The following is a 22,407-nucleotide window of genomic DNA, read 5'->3' on the forward strand; positions in this document are numbered from 1 at the left end:
AAACAAAGAATCTAGCTTTACAATAATAAGTAAACAGAAACGGCGTGTTACGAGGATGACAGTTCTGACGAACCGAGAGTACCAAGGAGTCATAATCTCCACATATGGTCATCTGACGTGATCGTAAGGTGAAAGTAGCTTGTGACGAAAGTTTCCCATAACTCATTTACTATCCTCTATAAGGAATTAAACAAGGGAGTATCACCATTGTAGTTAACCAAGAAGATTCATCAGCAACGCTTACTTGGATTCCCATGAATTTCATTTTCTCGCACCCCCTTGATCAAAATACTTTTTGTTGAATTAAGATATTAAATGCCTTCTTTTGCAAGGTAATGTGCCATTATTTTCCCTCTTCTATGTCAAGGTTGTGAATCACTTTCAGTTTTGAGCTTGCTCCCTCATGTTTTCTGATAACCACCAGTGACTACGGTCCTTCTTTACTCGTTCTGTATAAAAGCAATACTTTGACTCTCTGAATTCTTGCCACCAAATTTTTATACTAGGAGCTGCTTTATTTATAGCCTTCATAATGAACATGTTTCCCTAAACTATTGTCTCTTCAATGATAATATATTCTTCAAAGATCATTAGTAGATCTTTAGTGTTTTCAAATGTGCTTGCTGACACTCATTAATTTATAAAGAATAGTCACTTCTTCTTAATCCCACTATAATTATTCCATCATGCTTTGAGCTCTTTAGCAACTCCAAGTCTAAAGTAATTTGCTCTCTTCCCGAACTAGTTTGCTCTGGTTGTCTTCTCTACTAATTAATTTCCGTGACTTGGTTATAAACTTTGTAAATTCGTTAACGTGATATAGTATCACGATGTTGTTGACCCAAAAGGGTAGTTCCTTGTTATTCTTCTTTCTCAAATCCACTTGAGCCCAATCATTTTCAGTCTTACTATATTGGAGTAGCCATCTGGTGAGACCTTAAACCATTTAATTTGACCCTTTGTAATTTCAGACATACTTATTGACAAGCTATTTGTTTTACATGAGTACTCTCATTTTCTGAATTCAAATATGACCGTTGTCTCTTGATTTGAGCTTTTCTGCAAGCTCTATGTTAAAGCTGGCACATTGCTTCTCCCTTGACTAGTTTCCTCTTGTTGCCCTCTTTATTAGTTAGTTTCCCTGAACTGCTTATAAACTCTAAAAATTTCGTTGATATGATCTTCTATCTAGTGTTGTTGAGCAAATTTCAATTGTTTGTTTTTCCCATTCTTTTCAAATCCATTTATAACCAACCATCTCAGGTCTTCTTGTTATCATCTGGGGATACTTGAAACTTTTCTACTTGACTGTTCATTTTGATTATATCATTGGCAACATATTATTGACATCTACATTCTATTCATCATACTCTCACTTTCGCAATTTATTCCTTCTGGCAAGCTCTTCCCACAATAAAATTTTCAAGCTCTATGGGTAAAGCTCAAGCCCTTTGAAGTTGTATCTTTTCTTTTCTGGGGGTGAGCATAATGAGCCCAATTGAGCCTAGTCTTCGCATTTCATAAAAAAACCTTTGTTGCAAGCAACTGGTGAGAGTTTGTGGTGAACCAAATACTCACGTAATTGAAATAATTATAATCGTTTTGTTTTCATGGTTACCTTGGAACCTACACAAAGCAAGAACGATTCGAATATTTCTTTTGGAATCCCAAATTCAGTTCCTATCAAAGTTTAAACGGCTAGATCAACTCTATTTTTTTTTCCTCGCGTGAGACCCTATGAAATTCTGAGGGAAGTTGGCCCAGTAGCATATAGCTTGGCATTACCACCCAACTTTGGGAACGTACACAACGTATTCCACGTCTCCCAACTTCGAAGGTACGTGTTCGACCATAAACATGTGATTCGCCACGAAGAAGTCGCTTTAGAGCCTGACCTGAGTTACGAAGAAAAGCCGGTAGAAATACTAGATCGAAAGGTGCAGCAGCTTCGGAATAAGTCGATTACTACAGTAAAGATTTTGTGGAAACACCACGAACAGGAAGAGGCAACATGAGAGCCGGAAGAGAAAACGAAGGAAAAATATCCCGAGCTTTTGTCTAACTACTTCCTAAATTTCGGGACGAAATTTCTTTTAAGAGGGGTAGTATGTAACGACCCGCTAAGCCGATATTATTATAAACTATATTATTATTAGCTTGATTATTTATATAATTGACTTTTATGCGATTTAAATCCGAGCTACGATAGATTGACGTCATTGTTTGTTTTGACGATAGGAAAGTGAATAAAACACGTAAATAAATATATTACACTTGTATGAATATAATAAATTTAAATGAATAAATAAATAAGACCCAAAAATTTAAAATTTTAATGTCCGATACATCCCACAAAAGTCCAACAAAATTTAATTTATACATCCTACGTTCTAAGAAAATCGGGTGCTTCAACGCGGACAGCCACGAACTTGAACCGATTATACCTACACCAAATTAAGAAAACGAATAAATAAATAATCAATTAATAAAAAAATAATAATAAAAAAATATATATTAATAAATAAAAAGGAATGCAGATCCCTTGGGCTCATTTTTTTTCAGACACAACATTAAATGGTGCATTTAATTAGAGAAGGAAATCATTCTCCAGATAAAGAAGAATATTTGAGATAGGATTATGTCAAGGCCACTTGCTTTTCCTCACACCTAAATATCATCACCGCCTCACCCTTCCACCGCCTCATCCTTTCACCAAAGTTTATTCATCTTAAAAAAAAAAAGGACAACAGATGATCCATTTCCTTCCCTATCACTGCAACGAGCCGCAACAAGAATTCAGGGAGATCTTTTCTTTTGAAAACCACGGCAGACTTCGAAGGGTGTCAAATTCCTAGATCAATCCTAACTGTGAAATTGAAATTTTCCAACTTCAAGAACCTCCATTTTCAGCCTTGTGAACTCCACAACGTCCTACTCACGGAGGTATATCTTTTACTCGATTCTAAAGCATGAACTTTTAGCAATTGTTTCACAGCATATCATAATCCACTTTCCCCCCACACACAATTATTTGAGCATAATCGATCGAACACCCACTGCGAAAGAAAATAATTTGTAAAAGGGACTTACCTTGCGGGGTGGTTCGGATTGGTTTCGGGACGAATCGGGGGCTGTGGTGATGTTTCGGGGCTGCACGACCACCGACGGAGCAGGGGCGAACAAACAGCCCGACTCTGTGCAGCGGCAGCAGCAGCGGCTGACTTTAGACAGCCGAGACGGTGGCTGGACGACGGCCACCAGCAGCGACGGTGTGCGGCGGAAGATCGGGAGGAGGAGGATCCGCGGCGACGTGAGCTGGAGACAAGAGAGAGAGGAGCGAGAGAGGAAAGAAATGATGGAGGGAACACGCCGGCGGTGGAGCGAAGGCGACGACGACGCCGGCGGGATGGCTGGTCGACGGAAATTTTGATTTGGGAGATGGATTCTTCCTATTGTGCAATTGGGGAAGAAGAGTGAATAGAGATTAAGAGAGAGGGGAGACCGATGGCGATAAGTGTGGGGGAGTATATGGGCTGATATTATGGGCTGATTTAATCCTAGAATTGGGGCTACTGTTTTTTTTTCTAATTAATAGTTGGGCTAATTTAATTAGTGTTGGGACAATTTCTAATTTGGTGCAAATATTGTGGGCTAGTACTATGGAATATACAGTGGGCTAGAATAATTTAATTACTGGGCCAAGATTCATCAAAGAGCAAGACGAATTGTTTGACTGGATGGAATTAATTTCTAAGGGATTTTGGACGGAAGAATAAAATGGTTAAGAATATAAAATAATTTGTTATGATCCAAGTTGCTATAGTTTTTATAGAATAATTAGTAAGGTATAGAACACTAATTTTAGTTTGACCGATAATTAAATAAATCTTTGAGTTGATAATTAAATTAATTGTGGGGAATTATTTAATTAATTCTCGGAATAAATCGATGTACAAATGATTTACCCCAAGTTTCGAAATAAATGTATTTGCGAGGGGAAATACTTGCGATAATTTAATTGTGCACTTTTATAATTTTTGGGATTTTAATTCGATATCGTGGAGGGAAACATGAGGAGCCAACATAGGAATTATGGGCGTAAGCGGCCGACCGGCATCGTCCCGCGACGCCTTGGGCGGCTGCTAAGGAAATGGAAAGAAAGAGGGAGACGACGTTCTCAACTCACAAAAATAATTAAGTTTAATAAAGAAGTGCTATTAATTAAATTTCCCAATTTAATTAATATGCAAGTTTCTAAAATTTTCTAATGGTGAACAAATGATAAAAGAAATAAAGTAGGGGCATGCATTTCTATAAGTATGTGAATTTCTCGAGTCTTATTAGTACATTGTTTGTTTTCAAAAGGCTATCTCTGTGAGTTAAGGGTGGAGTCAGGAAAATTCAAGTTAAGGGAACTAAACGATCAAGGTGAGCTTTCTTATACTTAAAATACAAATCGTATTCTATGAAAACGCGAGCACATGTTCGTGGATGTTTTAAAGATATTGTCTTGCCATAAATGTTTTGTGTATGATGCCTATCTGTTTGGCTAAGGCCAAGTGAATTATGAATGATGATATAAGTCGAATTCGGGTCCCAGTGAGGGTGGTGTCCCCACTCGGACTAGTGTACACAAGCTACCTCTGACATGTTGGGCAGAGCAGGTGACCGAGGAAGGTGGCCACCTTCCCGGCACAAGGATACCTCTGACATATTGGGCAGAGAAGGTGACCGTGGAAGGTGGCCACCTTCCCGGCACATGTATGTAAGGTGACCGTGTGAGAACACCATCTCAACGGCACAATGTGATCAGATATGGCTAAGTACAGGAAAAAGGGACTGCAGTCCAATGTGATATTTTTAGTAAGCTCGGGTCTTTTCAACAACACTCCGAGTGTTACTATGATGATGGCTTGACAATATGTTCAAATGTATATGTGTAATTTTCGGCAATGTGTTCACTGAGTACTTTTTGTACTCAGCCCTGCATATATTTCTAAATGTGCAGGTTGAGCAGCGAAGTGGTGGAGGAAGTGCTATTGAGACAAGACATTTAATTCAGTCAGATTTTGACTCTCGGAGGTTCATGTCTTCATACATGGAACCGCGTTCATTTGCTTCCGTTGTGCATCTTAAAATACTCAGGTCTAATTTTGTTCAAAACTCTGATTTTATTTCAAGCTATTCCCATTTGTTTCGAGCTATGGTCGATTTTTGTTTTCCCCTTTCTTCCCCGTTTCTTTAATCCTCCCCTAGTCGCGATCAACCGTGTTTTCTATCCTTAGAAAATGCGGTCGTGACAAGAGGATACTTTTTATTTGGACACATTTTATTTTGCAATTGTTTGTGTATTTTAATTCAATGTGAATAAAAATTATCGGAAAGAAAATAAATTAGAAAAGGAAATTTAAAAAAGAATAAAAATTTGGTGTAGATGTGTGTAGGGTGAAAATGAAGTGGAAGGGAGTATTTATTAAAAATAAACGAAAAAAATTAAGTTGTCCAGCGCCGGATATGTGCAATAAGACCGTCGCGGCTCTCCACACCCCGCCGCGTCCAGGCCGACAAGTCGGCCTTGTGTTGTCCGCCGCGCCTCATGTGTCCAGCACTATAGGGAGGCGCGGCGCCGCCGACTCCACGGCGGCCACCGTGTCCTCCCTATTGTGGACACCCTAAGGGCTATAGGCCCAAATAAGAAAAAAATTGTTTACATATACCTTTATTTCTAACATTGATTATTTGTTAATGGATCTTGTGAATGCTAACATGGATTAATATAAAGTATTTACTTGTAAAACCAAAATCCTATTTAACAAAGGAAAAATTATTGAATTTTTTTTAAAGTTTGTTCAAATTTTGTTTCATCTTGCAATTTTAAATATCAGATTTAAAAACAAACTAGTACTACTATAAAATTTGGATTTGCTTTTAATTATTTTATAATAAAAAAATACAGTCGTTTATGTGTAATTTATTGATGATTTTTTCAATTAAACTTATCGTTTTATTTATGAGCTGACGACGACATTTAACCTATCACTGTAACATATGTGTATGATACATCGACTTACATATTAGATTCAATTTCACATAAACTATGTGTCATGGGATAATGAGGATAAATTTAAACTAATGATTTTTTTCGCTTGATTGTTAAAATTGCGAAATGAGGACCAAATTTCAAAAAATTTATAGCAATTAATCTTATAAAAATGATTGTGTTTTACTATTGCAGCAATGTCAAAACATCTTAATTGTATTTTTAGTAATATCGTCAACTAAGCTGAAAACTAATTTTCTATTCCATAAAGGACCGTGCACGAAAGAAAATCTCATATTGAAAATCCAACAACTAAAAGTAATCACTTTATCAATATAGTATACTCCATTATATTATTGTTGTTCGAATATTGCTACACAAAAGTAACACAACAATGAACTCCTTCACACTCACTATTTGCAAGATAACTCTCGTCTGTCTTATAAGTCGAAACTATATCCAATCACCACACCAAATTAACACATTTCACCATCAGTGCGTGAACTTCAACGGCCTCATCATCGCATTATCCTCATGATCCAAAATCTGCAACCAATTCAATTAGAATCATCATAAAAAAATGCACTACTCACGAAGCAATTTGTACGAAAAAAATGAAATAAAGATAGGAATGGAAAGAACTTACGTGACAGTGGTACACATAACCCGGCTCAGCAGTCGCGTCGAACGGATACGACTCGTTGGAATGAATGTAAGAAAACCTCACATGTATCTTAGTGATGTGTCCGGGCATCATCTTGAAAACATTTTTCCACCCTTTCTCGTGGGCGGGAACCTCTGTTTTCCGGCCCACGGCATACTTGTGGACCCCACACTTGATAGCGTCGTTGTACTTTGACATACACTCTTTAAACTTGTCCACATCCACCAACTCCGTCTGATCAAGAACCACGAAAAGTCCCAAATGTATGTGCAACGGATGGTTATCCTCTGTTAGATTGATCACATTCCATATCTCTGTGGTCCCCACTTTTGGCGTCTCTGTGGCCGGGGCCTCATAGGACAAGCCGTTGATGTAGAGATGTGTGGGCTCATCGATGGGGCTCGTGTACTCGTACAGAGCGATGTGCCTCGTCAGCGCGCCCGTGGCGGATAGACTTGGTGGGGGATATTTTATCAGTGTTTTGGGGATTGTCGAGGTGTCAGCTTCGTGTTCGGATTTGATGATGAATTTCATGACCTTGCTATTCGCTGTGTTGACCGGGTCACCCGAGGGGTACGGATATGCTGCACTGTTGGTCAATATTGCTGATTTTGACTTTGACTTTGAAAAGTCAACGACCACGTCAGCAATCTCGGACGGCGCTAGCACGAAGGAATTGGTCGTGACTGGCTTTTCAATGTATGTCGAGTCGGATCCTACGTGAACGAATTTCAGGCCGTTGTCGATGGAGAAGTTGAAGAACCTCGCGTTACTAGCGTTGATGATTCTAAACCTGTATCTCCTTCGCCGCACGGTCATGTAAGGCCACGCCTTCCCGTTGACCACAATAGCGTCGCCGAAGTACTCTGGCTGCCACTGGGGATGGATGGTTGGATTGTTCCCCTTTGGGTCCATGTAGATCGAGCCGTCCTTATTGAAGCTGCGATCAAACACGACCAACGGGCGGTCAAACTCCTCATCATATGGGAGGCCAAGTGTCCGTTCAAGGCTTGGCTGGCGGATGACGTAGGCGCCAACTAGGCCGGCTAGGAGGTTGACTCTGGTCAACCCCATCGCGTGATCGTGGTACCATAGTGTCCCAGGGTGCTGTAAGTTGTGGTAATTGTAGGTTTTTCTCGTCCAGGAAGGGCCCCGGTCCTTGAACCGGGCCGTGAACCATGCGCCCGAGTGGCCGTCGCTCTGGGGCTCATCAACGCCGCCGTGGAGGTGCACCACGGTGGGGATGCCCTTCCTCTTATGAGGTGTGGCGGTTGGGATTGTGGGGTCCCATGGTAGTATGTGTTTTGAAGGGAGATAATTGATCCATTTTATGTGTGTGTGAATTCCATGAAGGGCTTCAATTGTGGGCCCAGGAACTGTTGCACTTTTTTTGGTTCTACCATATGCAAAAACTGGTGTTGCGGGTAAATCTCTATGAAATTTCTGCAATTAAAGAAAAACAAATTTGTAGCATATAAAAATATCAAATTTATGGATGAATTATAAATGTGGAAGAACAATATTATAATGAAACAGCATTCATTTTGTTAATGACAGATTCACAAGGTACAATTGATAGGGATTGCTAAGTGGAGGTTATTAATTACATTTCTCTGAAATTTATTTATTTAATTTATGTGAAAATGTAGTTTTAAACTCTTCCTATCTACCAAAAAAGTGATGCTGATATGTACTAAAATGTCAAAGAAATTTGAATGTAAAGTGATAGTAGATTAATTAGTGGGAAAACTTTATTTCCTACAGTGACAGAATTTATTTAACTACTAGTAATACTTATTATAGTAACACACTATTTTGAATATTTTCTGCGTTGCATTAGGAAATTTTACTTCTTTCACATGCCTGGTGTAACTTTTGTTTTGCGTAAAAGATTATTCCATTGATTAAAAAAAACCTTTTTTCTATAAATCCCACCGGTAGCTTTTTTAATTAAACAGACGATTTAGATATTCTTTTAGTGTTTATGAATCTAAAAAAATGTAAAAAAGACAGCACGAAAAATATGAAAAGAACACATTACTAAAAAATACGTGGAGAAAAATTAAATAATACTCTTAAGTACTTTATTTACAACAAAAAAGAGAGAAACTTTATTACTTTAAATAATTTCGCATCATATTCTTTCTGGAGTCAATGGGTCAATCTAGTCTTTTTATAGATAGATAAAATTACGGAAATATAGTAAAGTATATAGTAGTACTATTTTGCTTTATACAAAAAATTTACACAGTGGTGTATTTAATTAGTCCATGCTATTCCATGAATTTTTAATTTTGTGTAACATTATTATTTACACTGTTAAACTAATCAACAACTTCATATAAACCGTAAAATAGTTTTAATAGCATTTATTACACGAAAATCTTCATATGGGTGCATTAAATTCATAAATAGCTATACTTTTATTTTTACTGTTATAGCAAAAAGATAAATGCAAAACACTTGTTTTAAAAGTGGGCTCTACTACTAGAAAAACAACAAGGAAAATGGATCAGTGGAAAAGTCACATTAAGTCACACATTTATGTTAATAAAATAAATTGAAAAAATGAAACAGTAACAAGTAATCAAGAATCATCTAAAATAGAGCTACTGTTTATGAGCACATTTGAAAGAATTGTAAAGATTTGAGAGCAAAAATAATAAAAACATACCCATAGCTTCTGATACATTCCAATACTGAGGTTGGTCGGAACTGGAGAATTGTGGGCGAAATCGAAGCCTTTGATTCTGGGCATGTCGGGAAGTTCATCTACAAACATCTCTAACTCTGATGGATTTATCACTTCATCTTCTTCAGCCCATGCAAAATTCACTAGAATTATGTTTATTAGGAAATAAATCATCACCAATTTCTCTCTCCCCACCATTTTTCTGTTGATTTGTGTGTGAGAGAGGAGAGTGAAGACAGCAAGGAATGAGAAGCTTCACATGAAATTTGAGGAGATAAGAAAAGGAGTATAGTATGTGTGTGTGTGTGAGAGAGAGGATTGAGATTTGAGAAATAAGAAGTGTGTCCACTTATATATAGGGGTGTGGCATTTTATAGATTTAATTCAAAAATCATATCCTCACCTAATAGATTCTTATTTCTTTTTGAGGTACTCAACCTCGTTTAAGGGTTCGTTCGGTACATACACTCACTGAATACACATAATATACATATAATCATAAACACAGTTCGTTCGGTACATACACTCACTGAATACACATAATATACATACAATCATAAACACACACGTGTATATTGTACATGTGTGTGTCTACGCGCAGTTATGCATTGTGTGTATATTCTGCACAATGTGTGTGTGCAGCGTGTGTATAGTGTGTAGCGTGTGAGCGAAGTATGTGTATTGTGTGTGCGCGTGTGGCGCGTAAAAACTTGTTGGAAATGGTGTTAAATTAATATCATTAATTAAGAATTAGTATGAAATGTTAATTCTTGTGAAAAAGGGACTTAGCATTCATACAAAATGATACACACAATAATAAGAAACTTGACCGTTCTTAGGCTGTTGCTTAATTTGATTTAAGTTATTTTTACCGTTAATTTTTACTAAGTAAATACTGATAAATGTAAATTATCTTGAGCATCTGTAATTAATAATAATTTCATGTAAAAGAAAAATAAATTTTCAGACTTCTAATGCTTTCACACTGGCATGTAGTACGAATTTCAGAAATAAGTCATAAACAAGACATATGCTAATGTTACAATTAGACTACTTAAATTGAGTTGATATGTTTAAAATGTAATACTAATATTATTCACGAAAAGAACACGCACAAAGGTATTTTTATTATTTAATTAATTGTGTTATTTTATATATTACCTAATTTATTTCGTTCGATGGTGTGGGTATTGCTGTTTTTATTGTGTTTCAAAGTCAGATAGCATTAGTATTAGTATTATCAATTATGGTTTGATAAGTGGCTTCACATAATTATTTTGTGTCCACTAAGGCACTAACTCTGTCTAGCTCTTTGAATTTCAATAGAAAATTTAAAATTTTGGCATTAATAAATTTGACTATAGTTTCAAAATAATTTTGCTAGCCTATTTTCAACAGTTTCACTAATTAATTGAATTAAAATAAGGGAATAATTCCTTTATTGATTGGTCACTATTGAAAAGAATAACATATTATTTGCTTTTTCGAATTATGATTTACGGAAAGGATTAATTCTTCTGCCATCATAAGATTTTTTATGCCTTTTGTAATTGAATGACGTGGATTTTCTTACTCCATTTGATTTTCAAATAAATGATTTCCACATCTTTTAATTATCTATGAATTTATGGAATTTTGACATATACAATCCAGACAAATTTGGCTCATGATTTCCAAGCATCAAAAAGGTCCCTCGTAACTGACAAGGCAACTTTTGACTATTTTGAGGATCACATAATTTTTTGAATATAGGGAAAGTATAATCAATTTTGATAAGTATTGGATTTTAACATTAGAGTATTGACTTTTGAAAATCGTTTCAACTTTCCGTGCCAAACTATATACATTCACTCCATCCATAAATATTTTTTTTCCACAATTTGCTCTTTTTATCTATCCATAATTTATTTATGGCATTAATATATATCTAAGCTTTTAAATTTTAAACTCGATTAGAAATAGAATCCTTATTTCATTTACAACATATCAGGAGTACTAATTAAGAAAATCAAATTATTAAAATTCGTGGCAGTGAGAAAAATATTGTAAATGGAGGGATTTGAACTTGAATGATATACCGGGCAAATGAGTTAGTTAGATCATTTTGAATGATATAATAAAACCTAAAATGAGATAGATAATTAACTCTAATGGTACTAAAAATCAATCTTTTTTTGGTTTTTGAGTAAAAAATACCTACCTTTAGGTTTACACTAAATTAAAACCAAAAAACTTTTTCAAATTTTATGAGAAAAAAAAAACATAATATAGAGAATATTCTTTGAAGTTTAATTTTAGTGTAATGGTTGAAGTAAAATCATATTTGATGTGACATTTATACTAAAAATGAGTTTGAGTTTAGTTCAAATGGTTGGAGATGCTCTTAAAGACACGAGGCATACCGATGCACATGTTGCTCAAGATCGACTTAGATTCTAAATTGAGTTTGAAGTTACATATCTGCATAATCATTGAGCTTGAACTTAGTTATTGAAATTATTTGATAATAGTATATGGGTTCATTTGGTACACGTAATTAGAATCGAACTGGAATTGGATATCTACGTAATTGATATGAAAGAACATCGGGTATTGTGAGTGTGTAATGTTTATGTGTGCATCGGGTAATGTTAATTGTCTATTTTTTTATATGAAACTCAAAATAAGGAATTGAGAAAGAATTTGAATCGTAATTCAATTTCAGATTCAAATATTTTGTAGTCCCAAACATCTGATTTGGGAGAAAAAATTCCTAGTTAAGAAATACCAAGAAGGCAATCTTATTTGGTATGTCACACTGATAAGATTTTGACATATGAAAATATTTATTCTCTCAATTCCAACTAGATAAATAAATTATGGAAACACTCTTGATATAACCTCACACTATTAATTATATAGAAAGTTTATGCATGTTCCATATATAATACATGCACTACATAGTTACACATAAAATAAGTATTCCATTATCGTTTCATACATGCATTCATGTAATACAATTAAGGTGCAATAATAAAATAAATCAAGATAATATTTTAAATCTTTCCTTTTGTTAATTTAATTTATAGTATTCATATAGTTCTTAATTTATTTTATTCGTTACACATTAATTATATGAATATTAATATATTATGTTAAACTATAGAAATATAATAATAATAATAAGATAATCTAAAAAAGAGTAGTATTTTATTATATTAATCATTTGTAATATACCATGAAAATTTCATAAACAAAATACGACATATGATTATTGTATGACATAGCAATTAAATTTGAAATTATGAAAAAATAAATTACTATAATATAAGTTATCGTGATCCCCAATCAAAAAACATAAATAAAATAAAACAAGTAATAATTTTAATTAAGATGGAACATCTTTTTTGGTCCACGAACTTTGCCAAAGTATCATTTTAGGTCTGTGAACTTTGAAAATATCATTTGAGGTCCACCAACTATAGATTAATATCATTTGAAGTACTTTTTACTATTTCCAAGTTTTTTTGGACAAAAATACCCTCAATACCTTAAAGTGTATATATTTTTAATAAATTTATCATATACTCATATTTTTTTTATAAATATCTTTACAATATATTTTTGACTAATTTTCTTAATATAATTTGACCTTAAATATTATCACTTAATTTTGTGACATGCAAGTAAAATTGCTTCTTCAATTTTTTATATTATTTTTTTTAAAATTGAATAAAGAACTTTTCTTTAATAATAAAAAATTGAATAAAGATCTTTTCTTGCATGTCACAAAATTAAATGATAATATTGAAGGTCAAATTATATTTAGAAAATTTGTCAAAATATATTGTAAAGATATTTATAAAAAATATGAGTATATGATAAATTTATTACAAATATACACCCTTTAAGGTATTGAAGGTATTTTCGTCCAAAAAAACTTGGAAATAGTAAAAAGTACTTCAAATGATATTAACTCATAGTTGGTGGACCTTAGATGATATTTTCAAAGTTCACGGACCTAAAATGATACTTTAGTAAAGTTCGTGGACCAAAAATGATGTTCCCTCTTTAATTAAAAGGTATAAAAAAACTTTCTTCCAAACAACAATAAAATATATATTATGTGTATAAACTCTCCTCCAAACAATAATATATATTTTATGTTTGTAAAATATACAGCTCTAAATAGTTTTAATAGTATTACTTGCACATTGAATATTAGCAATAGTTCCAATAAAATAAAATAATACAAGTAACAGTACTGACATTAATTTAATTTTGATTAGTGTACATTAATTCTATGAACACTATATGAATCAATTTTATCATTGCATGTATGAAACGATAATTGAATACTTATTTTATGTGTAAATATGTAGTGCGTGTATTATATATGGAATATGCAGAAACTTTCTACATTGGTATTTTATGTGTAAATATGTAGTGCGTGTCAAAAATTTATTAGTGTGTCATACCAAATAGGATTGCCACATTGGTATTTCTTGACTAGGGAATTTTTTCTCCTGATTTGGAATCAGAGACTCTAATACCAATGCGATTGTCTCAATTTCATGATACTGAACGGAACGGAACCTATATATATAGATGTTTTAAGGAATTGAAAATAGATTTAGATTATAGAATAAATTCGTAATTGATTGTCACATGAATAAAGTATAACTTTGTACTACTCCGTATCTAGTAATTTTAGTAAAGCTTTTGCTGGTACATTTTTAAGTAGTGGATCCATATATTGGGCCGAAACATCATATCTATATTCTTGAAGAAGGCCTTGACGCCAAGCCCAACAAACCCCAAAATCAACTAAAAAGCCCATCAAATATGACAAGTCTTCTCCATTTCCACACCTTGCAATTTGCAAAGCCCAAATACATCTAAAATGCCCAATCTATATCTAAAATGACAACTCTAATCTTCTAATTAACAACGAATCAGTCTCATACAACTCAACCACACTCATCGATTACCCCTAAACACAACACGAAATGCACACAACCGAGCAGTAGATTCTACTTTTAACAACTATCATTTCCATCATAACATCAAAAACCAAATAGTTCAACAAAACTCAAAACATACAAGAATATCAAATCAAGAAATAGTCCACACTACAACAAACATATAAACTCGAATTTTATATATAAAAAAAAAACTAAATCCAAGAATAGTCCAAAACTACATAACCCTACAGCCCCCTTCATTCCCATCACCAAACACACGATCACCACCACCACCACCACCATAATCGCCGCCGCCATACGCCTCCTGCCCATAGTTATAGTAATAACCGGTGCTTGGAGGCACAAACAAGCTCTGATTATACAACATCTGTTGCTGCTGGTGCTGGTGTTGGTGCTGGAAACCCCCATACCGGCCTTGCAAGTTCACAAACCCCGAGGCCGGTACATGATAAGGATACTCCCCTCCAGGCGCGGCCGAGTAATTAAAATTACTCGGCCGCTGAGCCCCATACATCCCATTATTCCCACTTCCGTTTCCATGAAAACCCGCAAAATTCATCATCGTGCTTAACTCATTCCCAGACATGTTCGCGCTCGTGTTTGTGCTCGTGTTAGGAGTCTGATTCCCCTTCTTACCATTAGCACTACCACCGGCAACGACGTTGTTCATTTTCTTAGCACTGGAATTGGCGGCATTGCTGCGCTTGGCTGCGGCGGCGTCGGCCTGCTGCTTGAGGAGGGAGAGGTGGTTGATCTTGTCTCTGATCAGCTGCATCTCGTCTTCTTCCTGCTGCTGTTGATCATCGTTGTTGCTGTGTTTGTTTTTGGGGACGTGCGGTTTCTTGGATTTGGGGGTGTTGTTGTCTTCTTTGGGTTTGATCTGTTTCTGGTTTCGGTTGGATTTTGGGGAGCAGAGCTCGGCGTGTTTGCCGGCTTTCACCAGTTTCATCACCAGAGTTGCCGAATCGACGTTTCCGGAGACAGTAACCTTCTGTTGCTCTGCATCTATCTTTACTTGATACACACCTGAAATGGGATAAAATGTTTCGTGTCTAAATTTATTAACATAATGCGCGCGTACATGTGTACAAATTAAAGACGTAACTGCAGTAGTAGTATTAAACAATGTCATTTAAGTAATCGAATGTTTGCCCATATAGAACTTAGTTTTGCCAAAATATTTGATTGTGAGTGTTGTGCTCTTACCTAAGAACAAAGAGTAAAAGTGGGTCCGGGCCCACATCCGTGCTCGTTGGCAAGAGCACGGATGGGGATGCTCTGAATACTAATTTTGTTATGTCATCACTGTCAATTTAAATTTTCACTGAACACACGGATACACTACATAGAACTTAGTTTTGCCAAAATATTTGATTGTGAAAAATTGACTATACACGAAAATTTATGTATTTTTCACCACACATAAAATTGATAGGAAATATTTGAAATAATTATATTTAGTGACAATTGACCTTTTTAAAAAGTTAAATAAGAGTATATTTTATTACTCCATAATATATTACTATCACTCAAAGTAAAGTTGTCAAAAGTGATACATGATCCAATTTCGATGTGAGGCTATTAGTCCATGTAAGTAAGTATATTTTGGGCCGGATCTAGTCAGTGGAATTGCGGCCCAAAAGAATTGAGGACCAGCCCAACCCCTTTGAACTGAGATTGAATGAGAATGTCAATAGCATATGGAGTAGATAGGTATATTTTAAAAAAAGAATGCAAATGAAAGCATAAGGAAATCCAGATATTACAAAATTTATTCTTTACAACCCCCAAGTTTTTGGTAATTTCCACCACTATAATTTATCTTGATCTTTGCATAGAGAAGTTTCATGGTGATTCTGTGAATTACTACACCAGAGATCAAATCAACTAGCCAAGCTTAGCTCCATCTTCCGGGATGTAGCTGCTCATATTCTGCTCAGATTCTCACCATTACATTAGGGAGAAAATCCTTCGATGGAAGGTTGCGAGATGAAGAAAGAGATCGGATGTTTCCTTTCAAGAACCACTCCTTTAATTACCACCCCCAACTTTCGAGCCATCTAATGGTTTACGAAGCAGCTTCCACATCCGATCAGAGCCATTTACATCGCCTTCAGCATTCAACAGCTCGGACCGTGGAGCACTTGATCCGTCCCACATTTCACGAGCTTCACCACCGGGCTGCGCATTTATCACTGTTCCATCATATCTCTTGATCAAACAAGGGTTCTCTAAATCAACTCTGTGGTATCCGGGAATGTATTGGTAATATGCCGGTGAGTATGTGTTGCCAAGGTAAATAGCTATTACGGCTTCGCCATCCAGAAACAAGCCATGGCCAGCATCCTAGTGTTGAATTTGAGATGGCTTGAAACCTCGCAATGCTTGATCATCTTGTCTCTGGCACAGCCATGCCTGAGTACCGCAATCATCAAATTTGGGAGGTTTACATGACAAAATAATTCGAGACCAAAACACTAAAATGCAAATGGATATGAATGACACCAACGCTACTTGACGATCGTTAAGAATTTTAATCACAGGGATTATGATCCACCACCGGTGTGGTCTTGCAAACAGCAAGACTTAGGCCACTACGCCGAGGGGCAGTTTTGCTTCTGATGACAAGTTAGTAGCGTTCACCATCTTTGGATCAGGACGAAGAATGTCATCCATATACGTTCAGAAAGTACTTATTTTTTCGTGACTATTTTCTTGAATTTGCCTTTGTTGCTCTTCAAGAGTGGCTTTACTTGCCATCTCAATGATCTCATCCGCATCGGCTTCTTCTGCACGCATTCGACCGGTTATAGCTGACAATAAACCACATTAATCAGCTAAATAAAATCCACAATATTGATAACAAAAAGTCACAAATTTAAATAACTCAGAACCCAACTCTAAATTAACAATTTTAACATAAAAAAAATAAAAACTCAGAACATTGATTCAGTTAGCTCACTCACTGATTAAAGCTTATTGGCATAAAATTTGCACTTAAAAATGATATCTCAACATGATAAAAAGTTTTGTTCATATCGGCCTCAAATTGCAGGTGCCTTCTTTCCTTAGCAAACGTAGGACTTTTCGCAAGCACCTTGACTGCTTAAAGGAAAATTTTTATTATGCAGTAAATCAACATAATTTAGTGCTCAAGAACGGCATAGATGTTGGTATTCAGTCTAAATCAACCAAAATAAGTGATTGTTTTTGCAAATTGCAATTATAACGGGACATCAGCTCAATGGGATGCTAATGCGAAGAAATTTCATCAACTACAGTAATGCCGATTTACAGTAATGGATATTGATGATCGTATAGAAACAGGAGTATATGAAATTACCTCTTCAAACTTCCGAAACGAAATGCCTTTACTGCAGATTTGTTGAAGAAATTTGCAGAAATCTTTGTTAGTTCAGCTCAATTAAATCAGAAATTTGATGTTTGGGAAATTAAGAGTTAGAAAGTCAAAATTAGGGCATAATCAGCGACAAATTAATACTATTATTCTCATTAAAATACTGTACTGCTAATCTTAATTACAATGACAAATCCTTTTATTAAATTATTTTTTTGTTTCTTTTGGACTTGTTCACTTTTTCTACTCTGCAACTAGAACATTTTATTATTTTATATCATGTTTTTTGCTACTTTGCAACTAAAATATTTAAATATATATTTCCTTTTATGTCGACGAAATTTATAACACGTTTGACAAATTATGATTATAAGAAATTAATTGATCAATATTGATGGATATAATCCAGATAATATATAGTACTATTACTGAGACCTCATGATTAAAAAAGTGTTTTTGTATAAACATGGAAAATGCATTTGTAATATATTGGTATACATAAAATAAGTCATGTCCTAAAAATAAAAAATAATAATATTGAGCACTCTTTATCGTTCTATATTTTAGAAGTTTGAAATCTAAATAAAATACGAGATTTTTTTATTGCAAAAGTAGTGTGAATAATTGTACTAGTTCAATAAAAGTATTTAACATCTTACTAATTCAAAATTGTACTAATGCAATATGAATCGCTTTTAAATTATTTCTTTGATTATTTTTCCCAGTTTCCAAACTTTTAATCTCTTTATAATTTAACATATATAAATAAAACATCAAAGTGGAAAAATAAGAATAATTCAATATAGCATGTGCCAATATAAATTCTTGGACGGCCGCCTATCCATCCACCTTCATTCATTGCTCTGATTATATTTTCCAAGAAAATACTTGTTTATTACATCAAACTTTCCTCTTCAATCCCATCACAATCACACGTTTTATCCTATCCTCTTTCTTCCTATCCAAGATTGCTTCTACTATATAAACAAGCTCCACCACCACACTAAATTTCATCAATAATTAACTTTATACTATCACAATATATTTCAGTTGGAAATATAGCAATCTTGAGAAAAAAAAATCAAGAATGTTAAATCAGATAACTTTAGTTGTATCAACTTTATTTCGGGTTCAAATCTCACCGCCCCCACGTTCTATTTGGACCTTTCCAAAAGGGCTTGGAAATGGACGGGGGAGAGCTTCAACTTCGGTTCGTGCAATGGGAAACGATGGTAAGAGGCAGAATCGACGAGACTACAGACTCGTGGATGAAAATATGATTGTTTTGAAGATGAGGATTCAAGAAATGGAGATGAAGGAAGGAGAGAATCATTTGGAGAGAGGGAAGGAATGGTATGAGAATTATGAAACCGATGTGTATGATTTTGTAGGGATTGTTCAAATGTTAATGATGAATAATAGACCTAGTTTAGTTTTGGGAGTGATTGCTGTTTTGTTGATTAGTTCATCAACATCTTTGGCTATTGTATTGTCCTATTTACTTAGCATTTTAATGTAAATTAATATTAGTATGATCTATTCAAACATTCAATTTAAGTTAGTGAAATGTTCAATTAAAGTTTTGAAACTATTTCGTACAAAATGGTAGATTAAATGGACATTTATTAGCTATTCCATTATTTTAATTTGAATAAATATTCATTTTTATCAAGTAGTTATGGGTAGATTCTCCTTTCGCTCTCATGTTCCTAAAATCTATCAACACATACCCCACCTTAATTCAATACTAGTAATATTGATTTTTTTATTAGTTCATTGAATGTCAACACAAAGAAACATTGCATGAAACAATTAATTAATAGTGTTCATTTAATTTGGTCCATTTAGTGAATAATTGTCAACTTGTTTTACTATACATCTAGTAGCGTTGACATTATGAATAATTTTGTATAGCAAAAAGATACAACTTGTCACCCAAAAATAGTGTAGTATAATTATCTACTAACTATTATTTTTAAGAGGACAATTTTTGTCAGCTTATATCTGAATATTATTATAAAAAGGGAATAAAAAGAGGTGAGAAATTTTCAAAGATTCAGATAACGAGTCACCATCTCTGTTGTGACATGTAATAAAGCACATATTCCATTTATATTTAATTGCACCGTCTATTTATTTACTAAAATACTTCAGCCTTTTTTTATAAATTATTTGATTATATAAACATTTATATTAAATGATGTATGATTTGGTAGCAGTTGGAAGCTAGAATCTAGATGCAGGCAAGATCCAAACAATTAAACAATTTGCCGACCAAAATAAATTTAGTCAAATAGTATTAAAATTCAATACCCAAACCGTCTCGAACTTCCACAAAACTGAATTACATGCAAAGAACAAATTAATTAACAAAATTAGATAAACCGTACGGAAAATTATACTAATAATCTAATATAGACTAGCTAGAATTATCAAGCACAATAACATAAGCTGGGATCATGTATTAATAAAGTAATATTGATTCTCTATTCATTATAAATTTGACGTTCATACAATACACTTTCTAGTGTTTTAAAAATATGATAGCAATTACTAATATTTACATGAATATATAACAATATATTTTTTTAAAGTCAAATGAAAAGTAGGAGTGTTAATAATTGGATTAATCTTACGTACCCATCATCAACCTCTTTATCTTATTCTATTGATGAATTTATCGTTGAAACTGATATTCAGAATTTACTAAATTAATGTTATTATAAAATAAATTGCTGGAGGTTGAAAAATTAATTAAGAAAGACAGAGTTCCATAAAGAATGAGAAAATTAAATAAAGAACTTTTCCTTTAAGAATTGGTATGAATAAAAGAAAGAAGAAAATGTTAAACAAATGATATTAATGCTAATTTAATGTGTATATATGAATTTAGGTAAATAGGTTCATTAGGAACTTCTATCAATATTTTTTCTGCATCTGCATTAGTATTATGAACCTTCGATGATCGATCTAATTAGGAAATTAGATGGATTATAGTGCAGATTCATTGTACCAATTCGGTAAAATAATATTAATATTGTTGATTATAATAATTATTTTCTCAATGTTTTTTTAAGTGGAAAATAATGACTATGTCAAGCAACAATTTGACTTTTATTCCTCAAAATCAATAAAACTAACTAACAAATGATAAATTATTACTCAGATTGCTAGATTCTTTCCGGCATTTCACGTAAAAGCGCAGAATCAATCTTTGCAAAAACGCGTTTTGTTTCTGCCAGAGTCGGCTCGTTGTCAGAAACAGCAACACACGTTTTCACTTAAGATATTCATTTATATTATTATAATTCTTGTCACATGCCCATCAAACGACTATTTCCTTAATCATTATGCAAACTCAAACTATAAATACACCCACACTTTGCACAAATTATACCCACACTTTGCACAAATCATTCAATCAATCAATAAATTCCATCAAAATCAAATTCCACGCTACAATTTAAACATGTCGTCAACTTCATTCCTCCAAACATTCGATCTGTTCTCCAAGACCATATCGAGCTTGAACCTCAGTTCAAACTCGATTAAAAGGCCTAGAGGACTAATGGTCCGTGCGACGAGGAGGGAAGCCCGGGGCCACGGGAGAGGGGTGGACGAGAACATGATCGTGTTGCGGAAAAGGATCCACGAGATGAAGATGAACGAGGCCGATTGCGAGCTGCCGAGGGAATGGATGGAGTGGGAGAGGCGGGTGTACGTGGGGTATGATGCGATCGTCTGCGACGTGGTGGGCCGACTGCAGGCTTGGTTGATGGACACGAGGCCCGGTATTGCGCTTGGGGTGCTTGTATTTCTCGCTTTGAGTGTGCCAACTTCTGTGGCTGTGGTGATGTACAATTTGGTGGCTGTTTTGTGCGGGATTCGTTTGGGTTAAATTTAGTCACAATTTTGTGACAATTCTTGAATTTTTATTTTATTTTATGACCAATCATTGTATAGATGTGCAAAACCATTATCTTTATTCTAAAATTAAATGAATAAAATATATTCTTTATTTGATACTACTCCCCCATTTCATGTTAATAAAGTCATTTCTCTATTTCGTGAAGTTCCAAGTTAATTGAGTCATTTCTATTTTTGACAAAAAGTAATTCTCACTTTTACTTTATTCTCTCTTCATCTCTCTAACTTTATTCTCTCTTACTTTTTCACCATTCATTTAACACGTTATTCTTAAACTCCGTACCGAAAAAATGTCTCTATTAACAAGGAACGGAGGGAGTATGTTTCTTGTCTAAGCCGAACTATGAGTAAAGATGCATGGAGAGTGTGAATGGGCTTGAGATATGTACAATAAATAATTTGATGTTGAGATGCTTAGTTATGAAGGAATAATTATTATTGTGAAATTTAATTATTTGAGGTTTTGATTGCAAGGGAAAGCTTGAAAGCAAGGCTATGTTATGTCTAAGGACATTGCAAGTTTACAAAGAATACCAAATCATGTGGACAAGCAACATATGAAATAAATTACTTAATATTAATATATCAAGGATCGGTCATAATTGAAAAGATTTTAAACTTGAAAATTGAGTGTTTTAGTTTCTAAAAAAAAGAAAATATAGGTAAAAGAGTTGTCAAATAGATTGGATCAGCTCAATCTGCCAAACCACCTTGAGCTGGACAATTTTAGACCCAGGCCCATGGATGAGTAGGCTGGGCTTA

The 22,407-nt window shown here is 34.3% G+C and overlaps 3 protein-coding genes and 1 long non-coding RNA gene across 4 annotated transcripts; 1 reads left to right on the top strand and 3 right to left on the bottom strand.

Moving 5' to 3' along the window:
• Nucleotides 1–2,279: 2,279 nt before the first annotated feature.
• LOC121782966 lies at nucleotides 2,280–4,199 on the bottom strand. Its single transcript, XR_006046494.1, has 2 exons — nucleotides 3,091–4,199; nucleotides 2,280–2,444 (listed from the first exon to the last, which is right to left on the bottom strand). It is a non-coding gene; the product is annotated as an uncharacterized LOC121782966 (long non-coding RNA).
• A 2,167-nt stretch (nucleotides 4,200–6,366) lies between these two features.
• Nucleotides 6,367–9,737, bottom strand: LOC121780832 (multicopper oxidase LPR2-like). Its single transcript, XM_042178470.1, has 3 exons — nucleotides 9,379–9,737; nucleotides 6,687–8,147; nucleotides 6,367–6,586 (listed from the first exon to the last, which is right to left on the bottom strand). The coding sequence occupies exons 1-3, from the start codon at nucleotides 9,592–9,594 to the stop codon at nucleotides 6,533–6,535; spliced, it is 1,731 nt and encodes a 576-aa protein (XP_042034404.1). The 5' UTR covers nucleotides 9,595–9,737; the 3' UTR covers nucleotides 6,367–6,532.
• Nucleotides 9,738–14,574: 4,837 nt separating this feature from the next.
• LOC121781727 (heavy metal-associated isoprenylated plant protein 37-like) lies at nucleotides 14,575–15,309 on the bottom strand. The gene has a single exon (XM_042179423.1). The coding sequence runs from the start codon at nucleotides 15,307–15,309 to the stop codon at nucleotides 14,575–14,577; it is 735 nt and encodes a 244-aa protein (XP_042035357.1).
• A 5,834-nt stretch (nucleotides 15,310–21,143) lies between these two features.
• On the top strand, nucleotides 21,144–21,737 carry LOC121782055. The gene has a single exon (XM_042179757.1). The coding sequence runs from the start codon at nucleotides 21,188–21,190 to the stop codon at nucleotides 21,614–21,616; it is 429 nt and encodes a 142-aa protein (XP_042035691.1). The 5' UTR covers nucleotides 21,144–21,187; the 3' UTR covers nucleotides 21,617–21,737.
• Nucleotides 21,738–22,407: the final 670 nt, after the last annotated feature.

The sequence above is a fragment of the Salvia splendens genome, chromosome 20 (assembly GCF_004379255.2).
Source record: "Salvia splendens isolate huo1 chromosome 20, SspV2, whole genome shotgun sequence".
Taxonomy (NCBI): domain Eukaryota; kingdom Viridiplantae; phylum Streptophyta; class Magnoliopsida; order Lamiales; family Lamiaceae; genus Salvia; species Salvia splendens.